The 20,165-nt window shown below is 48.3% G+C and overlaps 2 protein-coding genes across 3 annotated transcripts in view; one reads left to right on the forward strand and one right to left on the reverse strand.

Moving 5' to 3' along the window:
• agbl4 (AGBL carboxypeptidase 4) overlaps nt 1-20,165 on the forward strand; it is a 350,340-nt gene that overhangs the window by 35,383 nt on the left and 294,792 nt on the right. The window lies entirely within an intron of this gene.
• The window catches only part of elavl4 (ELAV like neuron-specific RNA binding protein 4), a 73,789-nt gene that overhangs the window by 5,512 nt on the left and 48,112 nt on the right, over nt 1-20,165 (reverse strand). The window contains exons 6-8 of one of the 2 annotated variants that reach the window (XM_076022924.1): nt 18,739-18,892; nt 7,258-7,483; nt 2,533-2,571 (exon numbers count right to left, since the gene is read on the reverse strand). In XM_076022924.1, coding sequence (XP_075879039.1) covers nt 2,533-2,571; nt 7,258-7,483; nt 18,739-18,892 — 419 coding nt within the window. The remainder of the gene's footprint in view (nt 1-2,532; nt 2,572-7,257; nt 7,484-18,738; nt 18,893-20,165) is intronic. The other variant, XM_076022926.1, reaches the window with a different exon arrangement.

Below are 20,165 nucleotides of genomic sequence, written 5' to 3' on the forward strand. Positions count from 1 at the left end.
CTGAAGGAGGCGCAGGCGGAGGATCCGTCTTTGTATCCTCGAGTGGCTTCCTTCAAACCGACTAAATTGCGGGAAGTTGTTGAACGAGACCCTCGCTCGGATTCCTTCAAAGATCGCGCTCGGAGCCGAAGCTGAATCTGCTCTCGTTCGCCTCATAATCCCCCCCCCCCACACACACGCACACGCACGCACACACACACACACACACACACACACACACACACACACACACACACAATTTTTTTTTCATGTGATGCAGGAGATTTGAATCCTCAGTTGACTTCACTTAATTGCCTTTCCGCTCAAAGGGAAGTGAAAAGGGGTAAGGAGGGAGGGAGGGAGGGAGGGAGGAAGGAAAAAAATTATCCCCACTTTTAAATAAAAGGTAAATGAGATAAAAAGGTTCGTTTTTTTTTACGCCACCTCTCCCCGAGAAAACGACTATGGGCATTATTGGATGTGCTTTAATTGAGATTTCTGCTTTGCTGCAGCTGCACGGGAGCGGGCTGCTTCCTTCAGGGAGGGTGGGGGAGAGGAGGAGGGGTGGAGTGCAGCAAACTAAATGGAAAATGGAAGCACTTTACAGCCCAGTGGCATTAAGGTACAAAGTGTATTCCTCCCACAGGCGGCCGGCCGCTCCGGTCTGATCTCTGGCCGAGCTGGTGGCACTGATCGATAGCACTGCTCCCTCCTCGGAGGCCCCGCCCGCCCGCCCTCCACCGGCTATATATGGCCAACAATGGCTGCGACCTTCTTGCGTGACTTTGCTCTCCACTTTGCTTCCAACCCACTGAGCTTCCCGAGGATTGGAGGGCCTGCAGACGCCGCCGCCGCCACTTTACATTCTGTCGTACTCGCAGGGCGTGATTATGCTAAAATCTATTTGCGCGATCTCGATTTTGTTTCCTCCATGGTATGTGTCTTTATGACGGCCTCCTCCACAGGAAACTGCGTCTCTCACCAAATGACTCCAAACCCAAACTGTCACATCATCTCGCCGCCCGCTGTGAGGATTCATTAGCTTCTCCTTCAGGCCTCACCAGGTGGGCTTCCATGTACGGGGGGAAAAAAAAAAGAAGATATATTTGGAGTGATTTAGATTGCAAAGCTGAGACTATATGAGGGATCTGTAGGCTGCCACCACCGCCGCTGCCGCCGCCGGTGCCCCCTTATGGGCAAAACATGCAACGCGAGCGCAGCGACCAAACACGAAGCAACGTTACAGTGGAGACTGAGGGGTTGCATAGCAACAGCGAAGCTGACCAGATGTCTTTTCTGTCCTGTCTGAAGCCCGTCATCTCCGGCTCCCAACGCACTTCTTTGGAATTTTTTATTTCATTTTTTTCTCCTCCAAGATAATAACCTCAGAGGACTCGGGAGCACACGCATTTGGAGCGCAGGCAGGGCCGTTCTCACCTTTAGGAGGTTTAGCAGAGACTGGAATCTCAGGGGGGGTAGCCGCTGAGGAAACTTGCTAAGAGAGAAGCCCACCCCACCCCCCTGCATTCCCCATCGCTAACACTTTCTCCGTGTTTGAGCTGCTAAGCTGACTTCAGACGGCGTCCCCGGTGCTTGCAACATGCGAGATGCCACCGCCGCTACATGAAACATCCATCACCGCAGCGGCTGCTGCTCCGGCTTATGTAACGTCGAGAGTAGCGACAAAGCAAAATGAAAGGAGGCAAAAAGGAAAGTTTTTTTTTTCCTTCTTTTTTTTTTTTTTTTTAGCAGAGCAGTGCCGAGCAAAGCTGGAGCTGTCTGCAGTGAAACAGCGGTTCCTGTTTCCAGCAGGGATCCAGGTTCATCCAGCCTCATCCTAGTGTTCGCAGTGAACACAAACTAACACTAGCAGGTAGAACCGGAAAGAGTCGGTGTCAGATTCAGGCTTCCAGCACATGGATGGGAATTATCAAATTCAAAGGGTTGTTCAACACACAAAGGTCTCTTAGTGAGACCCTTAGACTCTCAGTAAAGAGACTGAGACTCTTGGTAAAAGCCTATGAATCAAAGTGAGGGCTTTCTTTGTTTCTTTTTTTTTTTTTTTGTTGCTAAATTTGTTCCTGAAGTTGAGTTTCAAGCTGCAGCAGAGTACAAGGCAGGAGAACCTGAATCCAGAAGAAAATAAAAAAACACACCTAGAAATCAGGAGCTTTACACCAGAGAACAAAATCCATTCAGGACACAGAAGCAATCAAAACAATCCAAACAACACCAGCACGTGTCATAATCAAAACAAAGCATATTCATTTCCACTGAAAAAACAAAGAGACAGCTTTTTTTTCTCAAATAAAACACCTTAACGAGTTGGTGCTGATTTCAATCCAACTTAAGCTCACAAAAGAAAAGAAAAAAAACAACCAACAAATTAAAGAGTCAACAAATGCAATTGACCTTGAACATAGTGTCAAACGTAAAGTGACTACAAAAAAATTACAATTAAAGCAATTCAAAGGGGAACAGAAAAAAATAAGAATATTGAAAAAATCACTGAGTCAACATGGACATCTGGCATTGGGTGAAGTTTTTAATTACCTCTTTACGCCATAGGCCATATTAAGCAAATTGTCCAGCCTGTAAAGAGAAGGAGGGTTCTGGGGTTAATGGCGGGCAGATGGTCGACTCACTCAATGGAACTAATGTTACGTCCTGGTAGGAAACTCTGTGGTCCTCCTCACTCAAGAACAAACAAACCCGTCTACAGCAGTCGGCCCATTAGCACTGAGGAGCCCTGGCAGTAGATCAGCGACAGTAACATCATCACGATGGGCGCCTCTTGTGTTGTGATCACATTGACGCTACTGAAGGTGCAGCGGCCTGGCCACGGTTTAGCATGACGCCGCGCAAGCTAGCCAACGGCTAATTTATTCCAGTTGCTCGCTGGGATCTGTACAAGTCGTCGCCACGTTGACGGTTCATCAGAAATCGGATCGACACGGAACAAGAGAACACCTGAGATGACGGTGAATAGGGGGGAATGATCGAGAGTTCTGTCAGTGTAATGGCTCTTGTAACTGGGTAAATGGCGAGGTGCTGATGATTCCGATGTGTTTTTTTTTTCTTTTCAATGAAGTGGACCAACAACAAAAACCACAACTGAGTATATAACCAAAGACCGTGAAACCAGAGTGTCTGTTTCTGTGGTCAGAGAGGTCGACCTGTTAGGAGATAACAGGTCAGGATGGAATGGCTGAGTGTTAGTCGGAGGATGTCGTTAGAATTGGGGAAGGTTAGTTTCCGAGGGAATCATCTGGTTGCGTCATTTATTTGTTTTTTAATAGATATCTTTGAGTTTCTGAGCTGCATTCAGAGATCCACTTGCTGTGTAAAATCTTAGCCCTTCTTGGCCGGATTCAGCCCGTTTGGTGACTCAATGACCTCCATCTCTCACTCGGGCCCGTCCTGTCTCATGTCTTATTAACTCCTGCAGCCTAATGGACACAGGCCATGGCTTATTGAGCAACAGCTGGCCAGAGACGCCTTGTTCCTCTTGAAAACGCTCCACGACTCCCCCGACTTTCAAACGACCTCGGGCTGCGTTTCTTCTCATCTGTTTCCCTCAGCGGGCGCCCGCTCTCTGGCATGGGGTGTGCGGGGGTGGGTGGGCTTCACAATATTTACCAACGTGTTCGCGAGAGAGTTGATATTAACTGCATTTTACAATTGCCCGAACAGTAAATTGATTGCAGCTAAGTCATCCATTAGCAAAGGCTTTAAAAGCTCACAATAATAATTTGGCAGCGAAGGATCATGATGGTGCAATTTACTTAAAATCAATTTGTGATTGAATTTCCAGCGTGTGTTGGCAGTGGTAGGGAATGAACTTGGTGAACACCAGAATGCCAGATGATGCAGTTAGCAACTCAACCAATTCTGTATGACTTTTCTCTTTGTACCGTATGGAATTATTATCGCTCACGTCAATGAGATTCTTTTTTAGCCTAATATTATGTCTTGGCAGCACGCTAGCTTCTCTTGACATGAAAAAAAAAACACACCAAAGCAGGGAAGGATACGTGGAATCATTAAAGGCGTAATTAGCCAATTATGCGGAAGGGGAGCTAGCAGGCTGCTCGGCGTTGCGGCTAAACGAGTCAATGGGAGAGGATGCTCGGAGGCCTGGTGAGCAGGAAGACATCTGCTGGCCGCCGGGCCGCCGGGCTACAACAAAACAACCTGCTGCTGACACATTGTCTCTCTCTCCTTCTCTCAATAACACACACACACACACACACACACACACAGATGCACAAACACACACGGACGCGCTCTCACGGATGCACGCTCACCACGCGAGCGCAGCGCCAGCTTTTCGCACTGCCTCTCAAGCCCGACAGAAACAATGGAGCCTTTGTGCTCCGTCTCAATGCACGTTAATGGAGGAATGGGTGGTTTTGTCTTTTCTTCTCTCAAACAAAAAAAAAATCTTTTCAATTAAAATTGGCCCCTGCCCCGGAAACAATAAGGCTAATTTGCTAATTAGTACCATTAGGTAAACGATGGAGGATCTGAGAGGAGACGGGATTCGGGCGTGTGCGTCTCGTGCCCGAGTCGATTGTGTTTGCCGTCTCGACCGTGCAGACGCACAGCGCGGCAACAGTCGTCGCAGCACCGATTGTCTTCCAGCTGTTTGCTGTGTTCCGTCTGTTTTAACTCCATGATGTGTAAGGACTCCATTGTTGCTTTTGAGCAACGCAAGCTTCAGCTTTTTTTTTTCTTGGTAGATATAAATATATCATTAAATTCAGACTGCAGTGTATTGTAGCAGTGCAGGGCCTTAGTCCATCACTCTTTCAGATCAGAGCAGAACCAATTAGACAATTAATTGGTCTAGTGCACCCAAAGAGTTTTCAAGTTATTTTATGACTTAGCCAAACGTGAAATGTCACCAATTTTAAAATGCGAGGGATCCGCTGACATTTTTTTTGACATTTCAGAAATTCATTAAATCAGTCTCTGGGTTTTGAGCGCCGTGTTGGACAAAAAGGGAGGCTTCACGAAGCAGAATTAAGCCCCGGCAAAAATTGTGATGAACGTCTCTCCTGGATTCTTTGCAAAGACGACGAAACAAAAATGTCACGATTTAAGTCATCAGCAGAAAATAAAGGACAAGGATATCTCACTTTAAATATATTTTGTATGTTATTTAGTCAATTTCAGGCTTCTTTTCAGATCAAGTTCAAAGGCAACAAACGTTAGATCGGGTTTGCAGGATTCAATGTTGGATTCGGAGGTATAAAAATAAAAACCCTCCCAAAAAAATAAAAACTGCACTGCGCTGAAATATTTATTCCCCCATTTTTAGCATGATTCTACCGGGGCGAGGTTTCACTGGAGGGTGCAAGGAGCAGAGAGTGAGAGCACGGGGGGACGGCGTGAGGAAGTGTCCCGTGGCTGTGAGTTGTGATGAGAAGAGACAGTCCTCCTGCCGAGCCTGTAAATTGGCTTGGCGTATCACAGACACGCAGCCATGCTACATCGCTCAGGTGTCACGCCGGGGAAGCTGCTCCGCCAGAAAAAATACCTTCCCGGCTCCGACTTTGATGGAGAATAAACAGCACGGGCGGCTTAGCGTTATTGAAAGAGGGAGCAAATTGTAGGAGCGCGTCTCTCCGTCGCAGCTCTCTGAGGCGCTCGCGCCGGATTGGATGATGGATGGGCTGTGTGATCACATGATCAGCTGCCCCCGTCCGGCAGCGACCTTCAGGAGTCACGCTCGACCTTCGGTTAAGGGCCCATTTGTCTTTCAGGGGACATGATTTGTGTGATTAGTAAGTCAGTGAATGACCCGGAATGATGCCGTGAAGTATACACAGTCAGCGCGTTGCTGTATATACTGCGTGATAGCCTGGTGACCTGGGCAAAAACCTTCAAGGATGTTCTGGAAATGTTGGTTTCATCAGCTTGTCTTTAATGCAGAATATGGGCTTCACAGCCGTGAAGAAAACGAAAAAAAAAAAAAAAGAGAAGCGCCTCTTTGGCTGAACTAGAAATTAATAATATTTATCTCAAGACACACATTTATTTAATTTAATTTTATTTATTTTTTTGCCCAGGCCTCACAGCAAATATTCCAGGAAGGGTTTGGCTCGATGGCGGCATGATGAAATGAGGGGAAATGTGCAGTTGTGAATGACAGAACCCCACAATCTCTTGTGAACAGCTCCTCTCTGATCTGGGTGGACCCGCACAGAGCAGCGGCAGCGCCTGATTTGTCCAAACCTGCACCAGGTGCGTGGCCCAGAGCCGCCTGTTCCAGAGAGAAAACAGACGGCGGGGCACGGCAGCAAACATCCACGGGAGGAAAAGTTGCGTCAGCGCCGATCAGCGAGCGTGGCCGTGACTCATGCTCTCAGTGCGTGTGGGCGTCACGTCCTCTTGTTTGAGCAGTGTAAATTGCATTTGGTGCAGATGTTTTCCAAATCAGGCCTACCATTAGTTTTTTTTGTGTCCCCCCCCCCCCGAGCAGACGCCTTTTTCAGTGATTAAATGCACTTTGCTGCAACAAAGAGTAATTGCTTTCGACTTTGAGATTGATGACGCCACGTCTCCTGTGCAGGAAAGCAATATTAATCACAGTCAATCATATCACATTAGAGGACAAACTTGTTTCGGGAACTATTGATTTTTAAAAAAAATTTTTTTCAGTTTCAACTGCAGAAAGTGCTGTGTTGCTTACGCTGCAAACGCTCCGGCTGCTCACAAATCTTTGCAATCAGAAGCTAAATTGGAAAAGATCATTCAACGAGTCTTTCAAAAGTCGGCCCGTTCAGATTTGCTAACTTGTTAGCGGCGGATTAGAGGCCAACCGCTGTTCTTTCTTTCTTCGGTCGAGGAGTACATATGGAAGTCGACTCCGTGCTACTAATTCTCAGTAAATGTGCCTCGGTTTAATTTAATAATGTTTTGGTTTAATTGGTGGTTATTAATTTCTAACTAGAGCGTCATTTATTTTTTAAAACGTCGACGGACGATTTGAAAATACTGGAGTCAACTCGAGCCCCTACTGGTTTGGTAGAAATAGACTCTTAGGTAGTGGAAGTAAAAGCAAACCCTTGTAGCTTTTATGACTTCTAAACACGAATCCTGCAGTTTTCCTAATCAAACTGCTTCATCTTTTTCAGCGTTGGCCCCTCTGCGCTTAAACAACAACAACAACAACAACAACCAAAGCATGACATCTTTAGCCGCTAGACCACAACCTGATCCGCTCTGTGCTCTTTTTGGCCCCGCCTTCCTGCTGCCCCGGCCCCTACTCACCTGAACCTCTGAGCCTGATGGTGGAGGGGTCCTGGGTACCGGCGGTTGGGGGACTGGTAGAGCTGCGAGAGGAGGGCTTGGCTGGTTTTCTGGCTGGGGTTGTTGGCGAACTTGACGGTGATGGGCTCGGCGGCGCCGGATGGCTTCTGTCCGTTCAGGCCCTTGATGGCCTCCTCTGCCTCTATCCTCTTATCAAAGCGGATGAAGCCCACACCTCGGGAGCCGCCTGCGGGGCCAGCAGATCACAAACAAACACACGCTCCTTTACTTCACAGGGTTGCCACACGGCTGGAGCCGCCCGCGCACACGGCTGCAGTGTGGAGGCGCGGCTGCAGTTCCCCAGTTTAGAGGTCCTGTACACACATGTTTTCCATGTTATGAATCAGTTTACAAAACAAACACTGTAGAGATACAGAAAGCAGCAGTTTTAGCCCTATGTTTGCAGCCACCTGACACAAGTGATGCCAGCACGTTTTGAAGTGAGACAAAAACAGCACATCTGAAAGGAGAGAGTGAACTAGCGCTTGGCTGGAGCTACTGTGCTGTAAGTGCTGTATCTGTGCCCTTTGTGACATCACAAAGCACCGATTTCCAACACTGAGTCTTTGAGCACACACTTTCTTGGAAGCAAAGCAAACAGATGAAATAAAGGATGGACTTTTCCAGTTCTGGAGGAGTTTATCAACGAGCTAAAGACACAAGAGAAAACATGTAATTTCTGCTAAAGGGGCCTTTTACGTGTTTATGTAAAAAGTTTTAAAAAAAGATGTGCAGATGTAGGCATCAATATTTTCTAGAGATTTTAGGCTTCGTAGTCACAAAAATGCTAACTGACATTTTTCACTTTGACACAGACAAACAACGACAATGACAATGACAGCAAACAACAACAACTCATACTGGCAAATACTCCATAATTCTCCAGATGTGGAATTGAACCATAAAACAGCAGTGAGACCCCAGCAGTGGAACTGGGCTGCGTTGTGGAAACGGACCTTTTGTCTCATAAAAGACCAGCGGCCCATTCTTCCTCCACACACACACACACACACACACACACACACACACACACACACACACACACACACACACACAGTGCCGTTTCCTTGGAGATATTTTTTGACTGCCACCTGAGACGAACATTTAGAGTTGTGCTTCCTGGGTGGTCTTTTATTGGTGTGTGTGTGTGCGTGCATGCATGTGCGAACGCTCTGCGTGCACTGCTGACTATATGTGTGTGCGTGCGTGTGTGTGTTTGTACGCGAGCGCTGGTATCTATTAATGGATGCTGTGCCTTGTTTTAATGAGGCTGCCTCGATGGCCCAGAGGATGCTCGCTCAGTGACAGCAGCACTCTGCCGAAGAGACTATTTACATAATACTGTGTGCACACAGGCATGTCTGTGTGACTGAGAGCGAATAAAAGAGCGGCAGCGAGAAAGAGGGGAATTTTGTGTTTGAGCACCATTGTGTGCCGTCTCTTTCTCACACACAAAAAACCCTCCTTATTGTTATTCCACATTTTTGTACATGCCATCCCTCTCCCTGCCTCCGCCGCACTTCCTGCCGCCGTGCCTCACGGTGCTCGCTCCCCCAAATTCTTATTCCAGGAAGCACCTTGACCACCTCACACCCCCCTTTTGTTCTCCCCTCCCCCTTCTGCCTGGACAGGAGGCAGCGCAAGGTTATTTACCTCGTAGCCAAATGCAAAAAAACAAACACCAACAAAAAAAACCCCCAGCTCTTTGAATCATTGATGGCAGTGCCTCAAAGCTTCTTGTAAGACTCATTAACACGCTGCTGAGGGAGTTCCAGATCCGGCATATTGTGCTTTTGCCTCTTGAACGTTCACTGTCACTGATCTCCTGCAGCACAGGTCCTGACTCGACAGGTCAAGGCCCAGTGTGCAGGCACTGAAAGGGATCTACCGGCGTGAAGTGGAATAAAAGATACACGTTTAAGTCACAAGAGGGAAAAAAAAAACCCAGCTGTGTTTTTCTTCACCGATACTACAGCAACAGCAGGTCTGTTGTTGGCCGGTTGTAAGGAGGCAGCTGTATTACAACTCCACCTTTCTGCAGTCGTACACAACCTGCATCTGGTTTGAGATTTACTTACATTACAGCTGGTTTAAAAAAACAAAAGAGAGAAAAAAAAGATCAGAACACAGGGGTCGACACTAACACCAGTCGCAATACGCTTTTGCGCTGTTACATACCACCAAATCTCACACACTGGGTTTTTACATAAATCCACCACTGGTCGTAAAAAGTGAGAAATCGCCGGCGGTGCTTCAAGTTCGCGGAGAACTATGGCCAAATTTTGCGGGATAAAGAACAAAGGAGCCGGTCTTACTTCATGATTTATGGCGGGCCGCGTTCATCAATGCACCGTATTTTACCTTGATCACAGCAATCTGCCAAAATTTACAGCAGTCCACTCCTGAAAGGCGAGGGAAGGAGCCCGACTCAAGGGCACTGAGAGGTAGTTAAGGAAAGGAACAGCATCGCTCATCGCCTCTCCTCGGAGAGGAGAGCAGAAGAGAGGAAAAGAGAGGAAAAGAGAGGAGAAGAGAAGAGAGGAGAGGGGAGGAGAGGAGAGGAGAAGAGAGGAGAGAGGACTGTATTTGTCCTTAAATCTTCACATTTGTTTGGCCTTGAGCTGCCGTGATGTTGCTTCTGGCTGGAGGGCCACTACAACAAACGCTTGGCATACTGATAAGGATGCAACACACACACACGCGCGCGCACACACACACACACACACACACACACACACGAGCATTGATCACTTGAAGTAGTGCTGCTGAAAATAATGGTGTGTGATGATCGTTTGCAGTCGTCTGTGGCCAATTTGTCCGTTTGTGTGTGTGCGTGTGCGTGTGTGCGTTTGTCAAGTGCAGACTTTGGTGTGTTTCATGGCGGGGATAATGATTACTCAAGATCACTTCTCATGTGTGATTGATTGCTTTGTCATTGGCGTCGTCCTAATTCCTGGGGCATCGCACTCTGCGGCGTGGAGTGCGGACGGTTTGTGCTTCTGTTTATGAAAATGTGTCTGCGCGCGAGTGCTGCCTCTGAATTCTTAAATATTCCCATCGCGCCGACAACGCTCCATTGACTGAGCGCGCTCCGAACAATGAGAAGCTGAAAAATACCAATCAGACTTTGCTCTCCGCCGTTTTTAAATGGCTCTTATTTTTCAAATTCGCTTGGTGTTTGAAAGTATTTAAGTGTTTTTGTAGCTGTTGTTGGCCTCCTCGCTCTCACACCGTGACCTCTTCACCTCCCTTTCCCCCCCCTCTCTCCCACTGCGCCTGGCTGTCTCCGTGGGCACGCCGCTTGTCAGATCCACTGCAAATCATCTCTGGACTAAATCAGCCGTCTCGGAACTGGCCTGCGCTGCTCCCAGAGGTTGCGCCCACTCATTATTTGGTTTCAAGCTGTGTTCACTGGAAACCAAACCAGGCCCAATTGGCAACGAAGATGGTTTGTGTTGTGGGCCAGAATTACGGCAGCTTGAAATCTAACGGAGTACAACAAATTGCAACAAAAGCAATAAAAATGTATGTGTCATATTTTAAAAATAATTACTCTGACGTATCAATCGGAGAATCAGAGAGCACTTCCAGCAGTGTAACACATTTCCTGTCTTTTGTATTCAGGTGGGTGTAGTTCAGATATTGAAGTCAGGTTGATAGGATTTCGCTCTGTGAATTAGACCTACAGTATTGGCAGTCTCTTTGATTAGTTGGATGACTTCAGTGGCTGCTGCAGCAGCAGCAGCAGCAGCAGCAGCAGTGGAATCCTTTGGAGAATCAGGAAGCTCATGCTTGTCATGTTTATCACGGCTTCAGAGCATTTTGAGATTCCAGCCTCCGACTCCTTCCCGACTCCCTGGAGATATTTTTATATTGAGATATTTTGAAGTGTTGACCAAATATCTTCCAGACCCCTACCCTCCCCCCTTACTCTCCCCCTCCCCCCCCCCAGCCAGAGTGTGTAGGTTGATCCCGTGGAGGTGAGGCGGGGTCGAGAGAGACGGGCAGCATTCCTGATGTTCCCCAGCAGTGGCGTCGACGGGGCAAACGGAGAAATGAGAATTCTTCGGAGCTTCAGAGCAGGTGCGTCTGGAGGACGAATATAGACGGTGAGGATGGAGACCAACCGCAGCGGGAGGATTTGGGGGCAAAACGTGTTGCAGTGAAGGACGGATGATTTTTACTCGTACTGCACAAACACGAAAACAAAAGAGTCGTACGGCTTTCAAGGCTTGTTTGTTCACGTAGATTATTCCGAGGGAAAAATGAGAATTTTCACATCAAGTGCAAACAAAGCGAAGCCTTGCGTTTTTCGTACTGGAGCCAATTTAATTTTTTTCCCCCGCACTTTTGAGAACAAAAGCACCGTCCACTTTAGTTGTTGTGCCCAGTGGACGACAACGTCTGTCTGACGTGCTGGAAATGTGCGTGCGTCTCTTGGCAACAAACGTTGATCAACACACAAGACGCAAATCACAAAAACGATCACAAAGGCGATTTTAGGGACGACGCATGGCAGCGTATCGGCGATCAGCTGGGTTAGCTAGTTTGCGTCCTCGGAAATGTTTCGTGAAATCACTGAGGACCCCACTTCCCCAAAAAACCCTTTTCCTCCCCTGTCGCAAATCCCCGCAGCAGCCGAGCTAAACTTTCCGCACCTGAACGTTCCAACGTTTGCCGGGTTGCTTATTTGCCGTGCACGCCGAGCGGAAAGGCCCCTTTATTCTTAAACATTATTGAGGTATTTATCCGAGTGAAAAAGTGATTGCGAAAAGAAGTCAATTAACTTGCTACACTGCCAGTCCCGGCTAATGAGTGTCCTTTCAAGCAGCCTTCCAAAAGCCCGGGCCCACTTATCAACAGCCAGCCAGCCATTCAGGCAACATTAGAGCACAATGTACCCGCTAAGGTACAGCAATCTGTCTTTCTCACTCCCTCACTCCCTCTCTCTCTCTCACTCTCCCCCCCTTTTCTTCTCACTCTCTTTTTCCGCTCTCCCTCTCCTCCACAGTAATCAACAGAGGCTTATGTAACTCCCTCTACCTGTGCTTATCTCTTTCCAGCACACACTGACAGGCACATTGGCTGCCTTACTAATAACACGCCGCCTCAATCGGGGGAGGGTGAGGGGGGAAACCGAGGGAGAGGTTAGGGCTGGGGAGGTGGGTGGTGAGGCGGGAATTAAAGGAGTAGGGCGGAGGGAGGGAGAGAGAGAGAGAGAGAGAGAGAGAGAGAGAGAGGGGGAAAGGACAAAAAAAAAGAGAGAGCAGGTGATCCGGGAGAATGTTGGGAGGTGACAGTAAAAGGGCGATGATGAAAGCCGGCGGCGCTATTCTTGCTTTATCCAGCACAAACAAAGCTGCTCTTTCTCCTAAACGCCACTGTAATTTCCCCAAACACCGGCCGGCCTGACTGACGAGAAGCGGGCAGAGAAAACATTCGCTCCTCCGAGTCGCCTCGGGAGAGAAAGAGAGAGAGAGAGAGAGGGAGAGAGAGAGCAGAGTGCCGGGAATCCTGGCCGCCGGCTAATGGAAGGACATCAACTTTCTTTGAACACAATAAGTGCATCCTCGCGAGCGGGGGGGCCGGAGGACCGGCTGAGAGGGATGGGAGCGACACATCCGCGGGAGGATCTCTTGCACTTAACTCGGGAACTTCACCCCCCCCCCACTGTCCCTTCTATCTTTAGTTGGCGAATCAAATGATTTCGCTCGCATTTTTTGAAAAGATTTATCATATGGCAAAAAGCACAGAGGGAGATAAAAAACTCTCTTTCTGCCGTTTTCTAATACCGAGAAGGAAAGAAGTGTCCTTGTTTTTAGTAACATTAGGGAGCCTGGCTACAGATGGTAGAAAAAAAAGAAGAAAAAAAAAAAAAAATCAGCAGCGCGAGGAGAGCCGAGGAGACTTTGAAGAGTGGAGGTGCCCTGTGCTTTACCCTTTGTCGGAGCAGCGCGGCAGCCATCTGTTTTCATGTGCCGATCTGCACGCCGCCGCCGAAACAGAGGCGCCGCAAAAAAGACGACGAAGAGGGGAAAAAAAAAAGACAAGCGAGTGGAGCTAACGAGATGGGAGGCAAACAAACAAACGAGAGCTGCGAGAGGTGGCGCCGCTCCGCCGGGCGTTACCTTGACTGCTCGGTTTTCCCCGAGACGCAGAGAGTCCGGTGTCAGTCTGAAGGGAAGCATCCATTATTCAAGTCAAGAGCAGAGAGACTGAGCGACTGTGTTTGAAGGACGGAAAGGCTTCAATGTTCTGAATGCACAAGTGCAAATTGCCGAGTTGTTCTGGTTGGTGCTGGGGGACGCTTGCGTTCCAGTCACTGGAGAGACTCGTGGTGGTTTTTCCTCTGGTCTGAGGGAACATATCATTCCGGAAAAGTCTGCGCCGTACCAGAGCTGGAAGAGCGGTGTGTTGAGAGTGCACGTGTAAAAGCCACACTGATGAAAATGTCAGCGTGCATGTAAAAAAAAAAAATCACCACAGCAACATTTCAGTGTCCGATCTGAGACTCTCTGAACTTGAACACAGCAGAGCAGTGGAGACGGTGACGGCTGTCAGTAATGTAATTATCGAGGGCCTGGTCCAGGCAGTCCGCCTCAGGCTCCGCATATGTGCTCATGAATAGGCTGCGCTAGCTGATCGTAAAGCCACGCAAACGCTCATTAATGCATCAATCGAGAACAACACAACAGGGTTGTTACAATCAAGAGAAACGCGCACAACGTTTTTGTGCTGCCGCGGCGGCGCGGCGAGGAGCTCCGCAACCGAAAACTTCAAAGTCTGAAATTTTCAAATAATCTACGATGGGTGGGAACAAACCGTTGGGGCCAAATCAGGAGGAAAAATAAAATGAACTGGGCAAAGATTATCTGTGCTGACAGATGAATCTGTGTGTCCTATTAGTGATCTTCCAGGCCGAAGCTGCTGTGCTTTCACATTAATTCTGAGCACCAACGATCTGGTTGGAATATTATCCAAGCAGACACACGCTAACACACAGACACACACACACACAGAGGGAGGGAGAGAAAAAAACAGATTTACATCACCACCAACTCGATGCAGGCAACAACAGCGACATGCACCTACCTCCCACTGCTGCAATTACACCCCTGCATTCTGTGGCAAAATGGAATATAAAGTACCTTAACGCTCAGCAAGTTTAGATATAAGTCACTCCGAGGTCCAGCCTGGTAAAGCGCTGCACCTGTGTGGCCGTCAGCTCGACGCATGCGCACACACACACACACACACACACACACACACACACACACACACACACACACACACACACACACACACAGACACACACACACACACACACCAACACATAACAGTTCCTGACGCAGTTAGTGCACGTGAACCCCTCCGACCACGACGTGTCCTCTGCTTCAAGGACAAGGAGATGATCTCCTGAGCCACGCAGCATTGGAAAGGAGCGATTAACAACAAGAGACATGATTCACAACAAATCTGTCCTTTGGAAAGAAAAACAAACAAACAAACCCAAAACAGCCAGAACCTGGCAATCACCATCTTGAGTCGCAACTCGAAAGCCTGCAAATTGTTTCCATGGGGATGTTTCTTTCTGCTACCTTTTCATCCCACGTGAAGGGAACTCTGCATCAGCTTTCCAATCCTTGCACACACACACACACACACACACACACACACACACACACACAGGCCGGGCATAAATTTAGTGTCGCGTCGGAGCGTTTTGGCAGAGCCAAGTATGCGGATCGATTGTATTTGCAGGTATCGATCAGGTAAGCGCTGACCCGAGGTCCGCTAGACAGAGAGACGAGGAAGAGTGCAAGCGATCGATTCAAAGTGGCCGCTGATATTTTATCTCTTTGGAATCATCGGAAAAAAATTGTCTCCCGGATAGAGCAGGGGAGCACGGCCCTGCTGCCGTGCCTGAAGGTCGGAGAGAAAAGCACGGTGTGCGTGTGTTTCAGCCGCAGTGTTTGCACAGATAAACCCACCCGTCCACTCAGAGGGGACGGACGGGCAGAAGGAGGCAGACGGGAGGACGAGTGGACAGGCGTCTCTGCCAACTTGACGCTGAGTCTCGGGGGGCAAAAACTGGCAGGTTTAGTGGATTCGCGTCTCCGGCTGTGACTGATACCCGCTGTGATGTTTTTAAAAGCTCCTGCTCGTCTTGAGCGGCAGATTATTACATCAGCCAAGTCTCGCAGCGGTCGCCGGAGAGCAGACAACAACACTGAAGCAGTCGGAGCAGCGTCGGCGCTGCAACTTACTGTAAGTCTGGACTTCAAGCAGAACTTTGGAGTCATTATTTCTCCACGCAGTCCTCGACTGTGCCGTAAAAACACACAATCGCGTTTGTCGCATCTCCACTCGTCTGTGTCCTTGAACACATTTTCCTTTCTCTGCCGCTGTCATCTCTCTGGATGAGAGGACGCCCAAATTGTTTCTACCCTCTTTTTTCGTCCGCTTATTATTTACCGTTTGTGCTTTCCGGCGTGGAAAAACTTTGCCGCAACTAGAGAATAAGCGAGCATCAGACAAAGTTGTGTCAATGATGCTAACATACGACTCTCAGGGCCCTTCTAAAGTCCTCCACGTTTTTTTTAATCACCGCCGACTCTGGCGTCTAATTGATCATTAACAATCCTCCCGCTGATCCTTAAACCTCTGGGGACACCTTGCAGAACATCGCTCGCACATTACCATTCGTGTGTGTGTGTGTGTGCGCACGTACGCACAAGCGCGCCTATATGTGCGCGTGCCCCTTTGTGCATTCCGCTTTTATAGCAGGCAGGTGGGTAGTAACTGTGTGCGGCGTGCTGGCAAGGCAACGGCGCAGTTGAGGTTGGCGGGAGGACGGCCAGCTCGCACTTTAAGCTGCAAAGTAAAATGGATGTTTTTAATATGCACTCATGAAATTAGAAGCTATCTGGTGTTTTGCTGAGTGGTATGGAAATACGTCTCTCACGCCTTGCAGGTGGTAAATGAACCTTTCTGATTCTTTTTTGTCAATTAGTGTGAATGATAAACCTTTAAACGGATATTTCACTAATTATTAAGAGATTCAAAGCAAACATTGCCATGAATTAAAATTCATGGCAATGTTTGCGGTATAATTGACTTGCCTTTGACCCTGATGTTTACTTTAAATTCATAGAAGAAGAACTTTCCTTGCTTCCTATCATGGCTGAGGACTATGAGTTAGCAGTTTGAGATTTTGTTTTGTTTTTCAATTAAAAAAAACAAACATTTTATCCATGTTGACTTAACTCGGAATGATGCTGCTTGTGTTGTGTTTACTCGCCAGACCGCTCTTCCACATCTGTCCTCGTTCCAATTGTGGCTGGAAAGCAGTGGGCGGGGCCTTCGAAAGTTTTGGTTGTTTTCTGCTTTTTTTTTTTTTTTTTTTTTTTTTTTTTCTAAAGGACTTCTTTAAAAAAAAAAAAAAGGTTTTTTTGGGGAGGAAAAAAAACGGTGACCTAGTTTCAGTAGACATTCATCTTTGTCGCAGTGAACAGCTCCTTTAAGTCTGAGCTTTAAAGCGGTAAACAGAGTGATTATGTGAAATAATTACCTCTACCCAGTGTCTGCCTTTGATCAACGGCTCTTTTCTTTTCTTTTCCTTTCTCTTCCTAAAGTGTTATCCTCCGACAGAAACAAACAGCTAAAAGAAATTGCCCTCCGTGCGCACGCGCCCGGCGCGAGTCCCCCTCCCCCTCCCCTGCACGCCAGTCAGGAATAAACCCGCGCTGAATAAATCAAACCCGGTGCGGTGCCACCTGTGCTGGATGTTGTTTTATGCATGGCCGTGCCGACCGCGCTGGCGAGAGGGAAGGAGCGGCGGCCACGGTCCAGCGCTTCTCCGCGGCCAGGGTGCGTGTGTGCGCGCCGCCCCCCACCACCCCCACTTCCTCCTTCCCCTCCTGGTTTCCCCTTCTCCCCCTCTGCCTCCTCCTCTGTCTCCCTTCGTTTTCTGTCTTCCCCCTCTTTCTACTTCCCGGCCGCTGCTCCTCTTCCGCTCAGTATGTACAGGCAGGCGCGCTCGCTGATTTATTCTGCTTAGGCAAATGAGCGTGGCTTACAGCGCCGCCGCCCGCCGCCGCCACCTCCCCGCTTCATCAGTACACATCGCGCATGGCAGCGGCAGAGCAGGTTGCAGCCTGTGGGCACACACAAGCCCTGAAATGGATCTGAGAGAGCCGCTGGAGGGGGGTTCCTCCGCGGCGCCCATGGGCTGATGTGATTCATCCCCGTGTTTTGGATGTAGGAGAGGGTGTAATTGAGCGTGTGCATTACACAGCTTGTGTCTGTCATGTAATCATTGTTTTTACAGTGGCTCCCCTCAGCCCAGGCCGCTGTTGGAGGAGTTATATTTGGGGGAGGGGGCTCACATGTGGTGGAAGGCGAAAAGAAAAAAAAAGGGCTCGGAATTAATTGTTTACAAGTAGCATAAGGATGTGAAGTCCGATTGAAATTGTGTTCATAAAGACGCACGGTGAAGGGAATGGCTGCAGCGTTTTCAGGCCTTTCAATACATTGGTGTCAGATTTTACATTTTTTTTTTTTTTTACGAAAAGGTGAAAAAACCAAACAAAACATTTCACTCGGAATGTTTCCAATGGAGCTCCACCAGCAAGGATTTTGGTCTTCCTCGTCCTTTCTAACTGGTCACCGTAACCTTGGAATTACCCAGGATCCCCGAGTGCTCCAGGCTGCTCAGCCAATATCCACTAGAAGCTTTTGGAGTGACGCACTGTACTGGACGACGGGCGTTCATACAAATAGAACCAGCACAACTGGAAAAAAAAAGAGAGGATATTGTTCTCCACCAGAGGAGGAGGACTGAGCTGCGGGTCCGTCTTTGTTTGGAAAGTTTTTGGACTTTTTTCTTCAGGGAACAACATTATTTCTAAAGAAATACTGGAAAAAAATAACTTATTTAACAGTTTCTCTGGTAGTTTGCGATGCCTTTTGAAAATGGTGCGCGCCACTGTCGCTGCTAGCGCGGCAGTGAAATCTGATAAGCAGATTCTTTTATTTTTGGGTTTGTTTTTGTATTTTGAAAACAATTCCGACGCTTCATTTTGTCCGTGCCCAAGATGCCATCCTGTGCAATCTTGCTTCTTCTGCTGAATTGCCTCGTTATGCTGCGGTACCCAGTGGAAACGGGAGTCCTGTGTGCTATTTCGCGGGACGCCAACCTGCGGATCGGCACTCAAGGCTTCTGCATTTTATTAGTCGCTGCTGTTTTTGCTCTGGAAAATGAAATTTAACCTGAAGCATAGCGTTGGCGCTGAGCCACCACTGACTGTGAGAGAAACAAAACCAAAAAAACTTGGAAGTTCTCCTGCCGACGTTGTGGTAGAACAATAATTGCAATTGTGTGTGTGTGTGACTGTGATGTGCGAATGTGCTGAAAGAGACAAGGTGCTGCCCCATGGATACCTGTAACCTGGTCCACCAGGATGCGGGAGGTGATGATGCGGCCGTACTGGGAGAAGAGCTGCTCCAGCTCCTTCTGGGTCATGGTCTTGGGCAGACCGCTCACGTACAGGTTGGCGTCGCGGATGGAGGCGGAGCTAGGTCGTGCGTATGACACCTATGGGGAGAGAGAGAAAGATAGAGAGGGGGAGAAAGAGAGAGAGAGCTTTTCTGAGTGGCCGGGACTCCAGAAATCCTTAATGTCCTGGGGAGTTTGAATTCTAAACGAGATTAAAGTGTGAATGGAGCTGAGCTTGGTGTGTGTGTGTGTGTGTGTGTGTGTGTGTGTGTGTGTGTGTGTGTGTGTGTGTGTGTGTGTGTGTGTGTGTGTGGGTCACTGGATCCGCGAGGGAGGAAAATGTGACTTCATTTACTTTGCACACCTCGCCGTGGGGATTACAGCGGTTGGGGGAAGATTTAGCTCGTCAGAACACTGGGGGGATGTAACAGCCGAGTCGTTTGCCGCGAGAGGTGGAGGGAAAGTTTGTTCCCAAGAGTGGAAACCGTGTGTTTGACTCTGGGAAAAAAAACAAAAACAAAAAATAGAGCTCGTAGCCCCGGGGACGGTATTAATAGTGTTAGGACACGGAGCAGGAAAGTCCTTTAATTTACCCCCTTGATTCTATAAAAAAAAAGAGAAAAGAAAAGTTCAGTTAAACACAAATGGGTACAAATAAGTCACAGCGTGAAACCAGAAGCCTTACAGCCACTTGCACCAATTGCTACTTAGCTTTAACGGCGTTCATTTATTTTATTTTTGGGGTTTAATTAAAAAAAAAAAAACAGGTACACAGCATGTTCAGAGTCCTCAGGCTGTCCGACGTCATTGTGAGACTGATGTCCCGCAAACTTGCCGACACAGTTTAACTGCTTCTGATTTCACCCGCCGATGACTTTCCGTCCTTTTGAGAAGACGAGCTTGCTTCATCGTTGTTTTTAAGGTTCTGGTCTGGGCCTGAATCAGCCTTTTATCTTACGCAGCTCCCCTCCGCGATCTTTTTTGGAGTTTATTGCTTTCAGTGGTGCAGAAGCTGCTCCGACAGAGTGGCTCTTCTGCTTAAAAACCTCAGAGGCCGACCTTCCCTCCCCTTCCCCTCGATACGAGAGAAGCCTTCGCCCCCTTCGAGTGTTTTTTTTTTTTTTTTTTTGCGTCAGGGAGCTGAACAACGTCTGGGCGGGATGTTCACCTGCTCGATCTCACCGACGGCGCTTCAGTGATCCGCCGCTCCTCTCGGGTAACAACTCACCCACGCATTTCGAGACAATCACCCCCGCTCCTCCGCACTGACACATTAACATCTGCCTGCCTGGAGACGTGCAGATTGCCACGACTTTTGAAGTCTTTTATGTCTTCTCACCCCCCCCCCCCGCAAAAAAAAAAAAAAGAAAAA

This window comes from Nelusetta ayraudi, unplaced genomic scaffold, assembly GCF_046127955.1.
Source record: "Nelusetta ayraudi isolate G7.1 ecotype Tasmania unplaced genomic scaffold, CSIRO-AGI_Nayr_v1 ptg000013l, whole genome shotgun sequence".
NCBI lineage: Eukaryota > Metazoa > Chordata > Actinopteri > Tetraodontiformes > Monacanthidae > Nelusetta > Nelusetta ayraudi.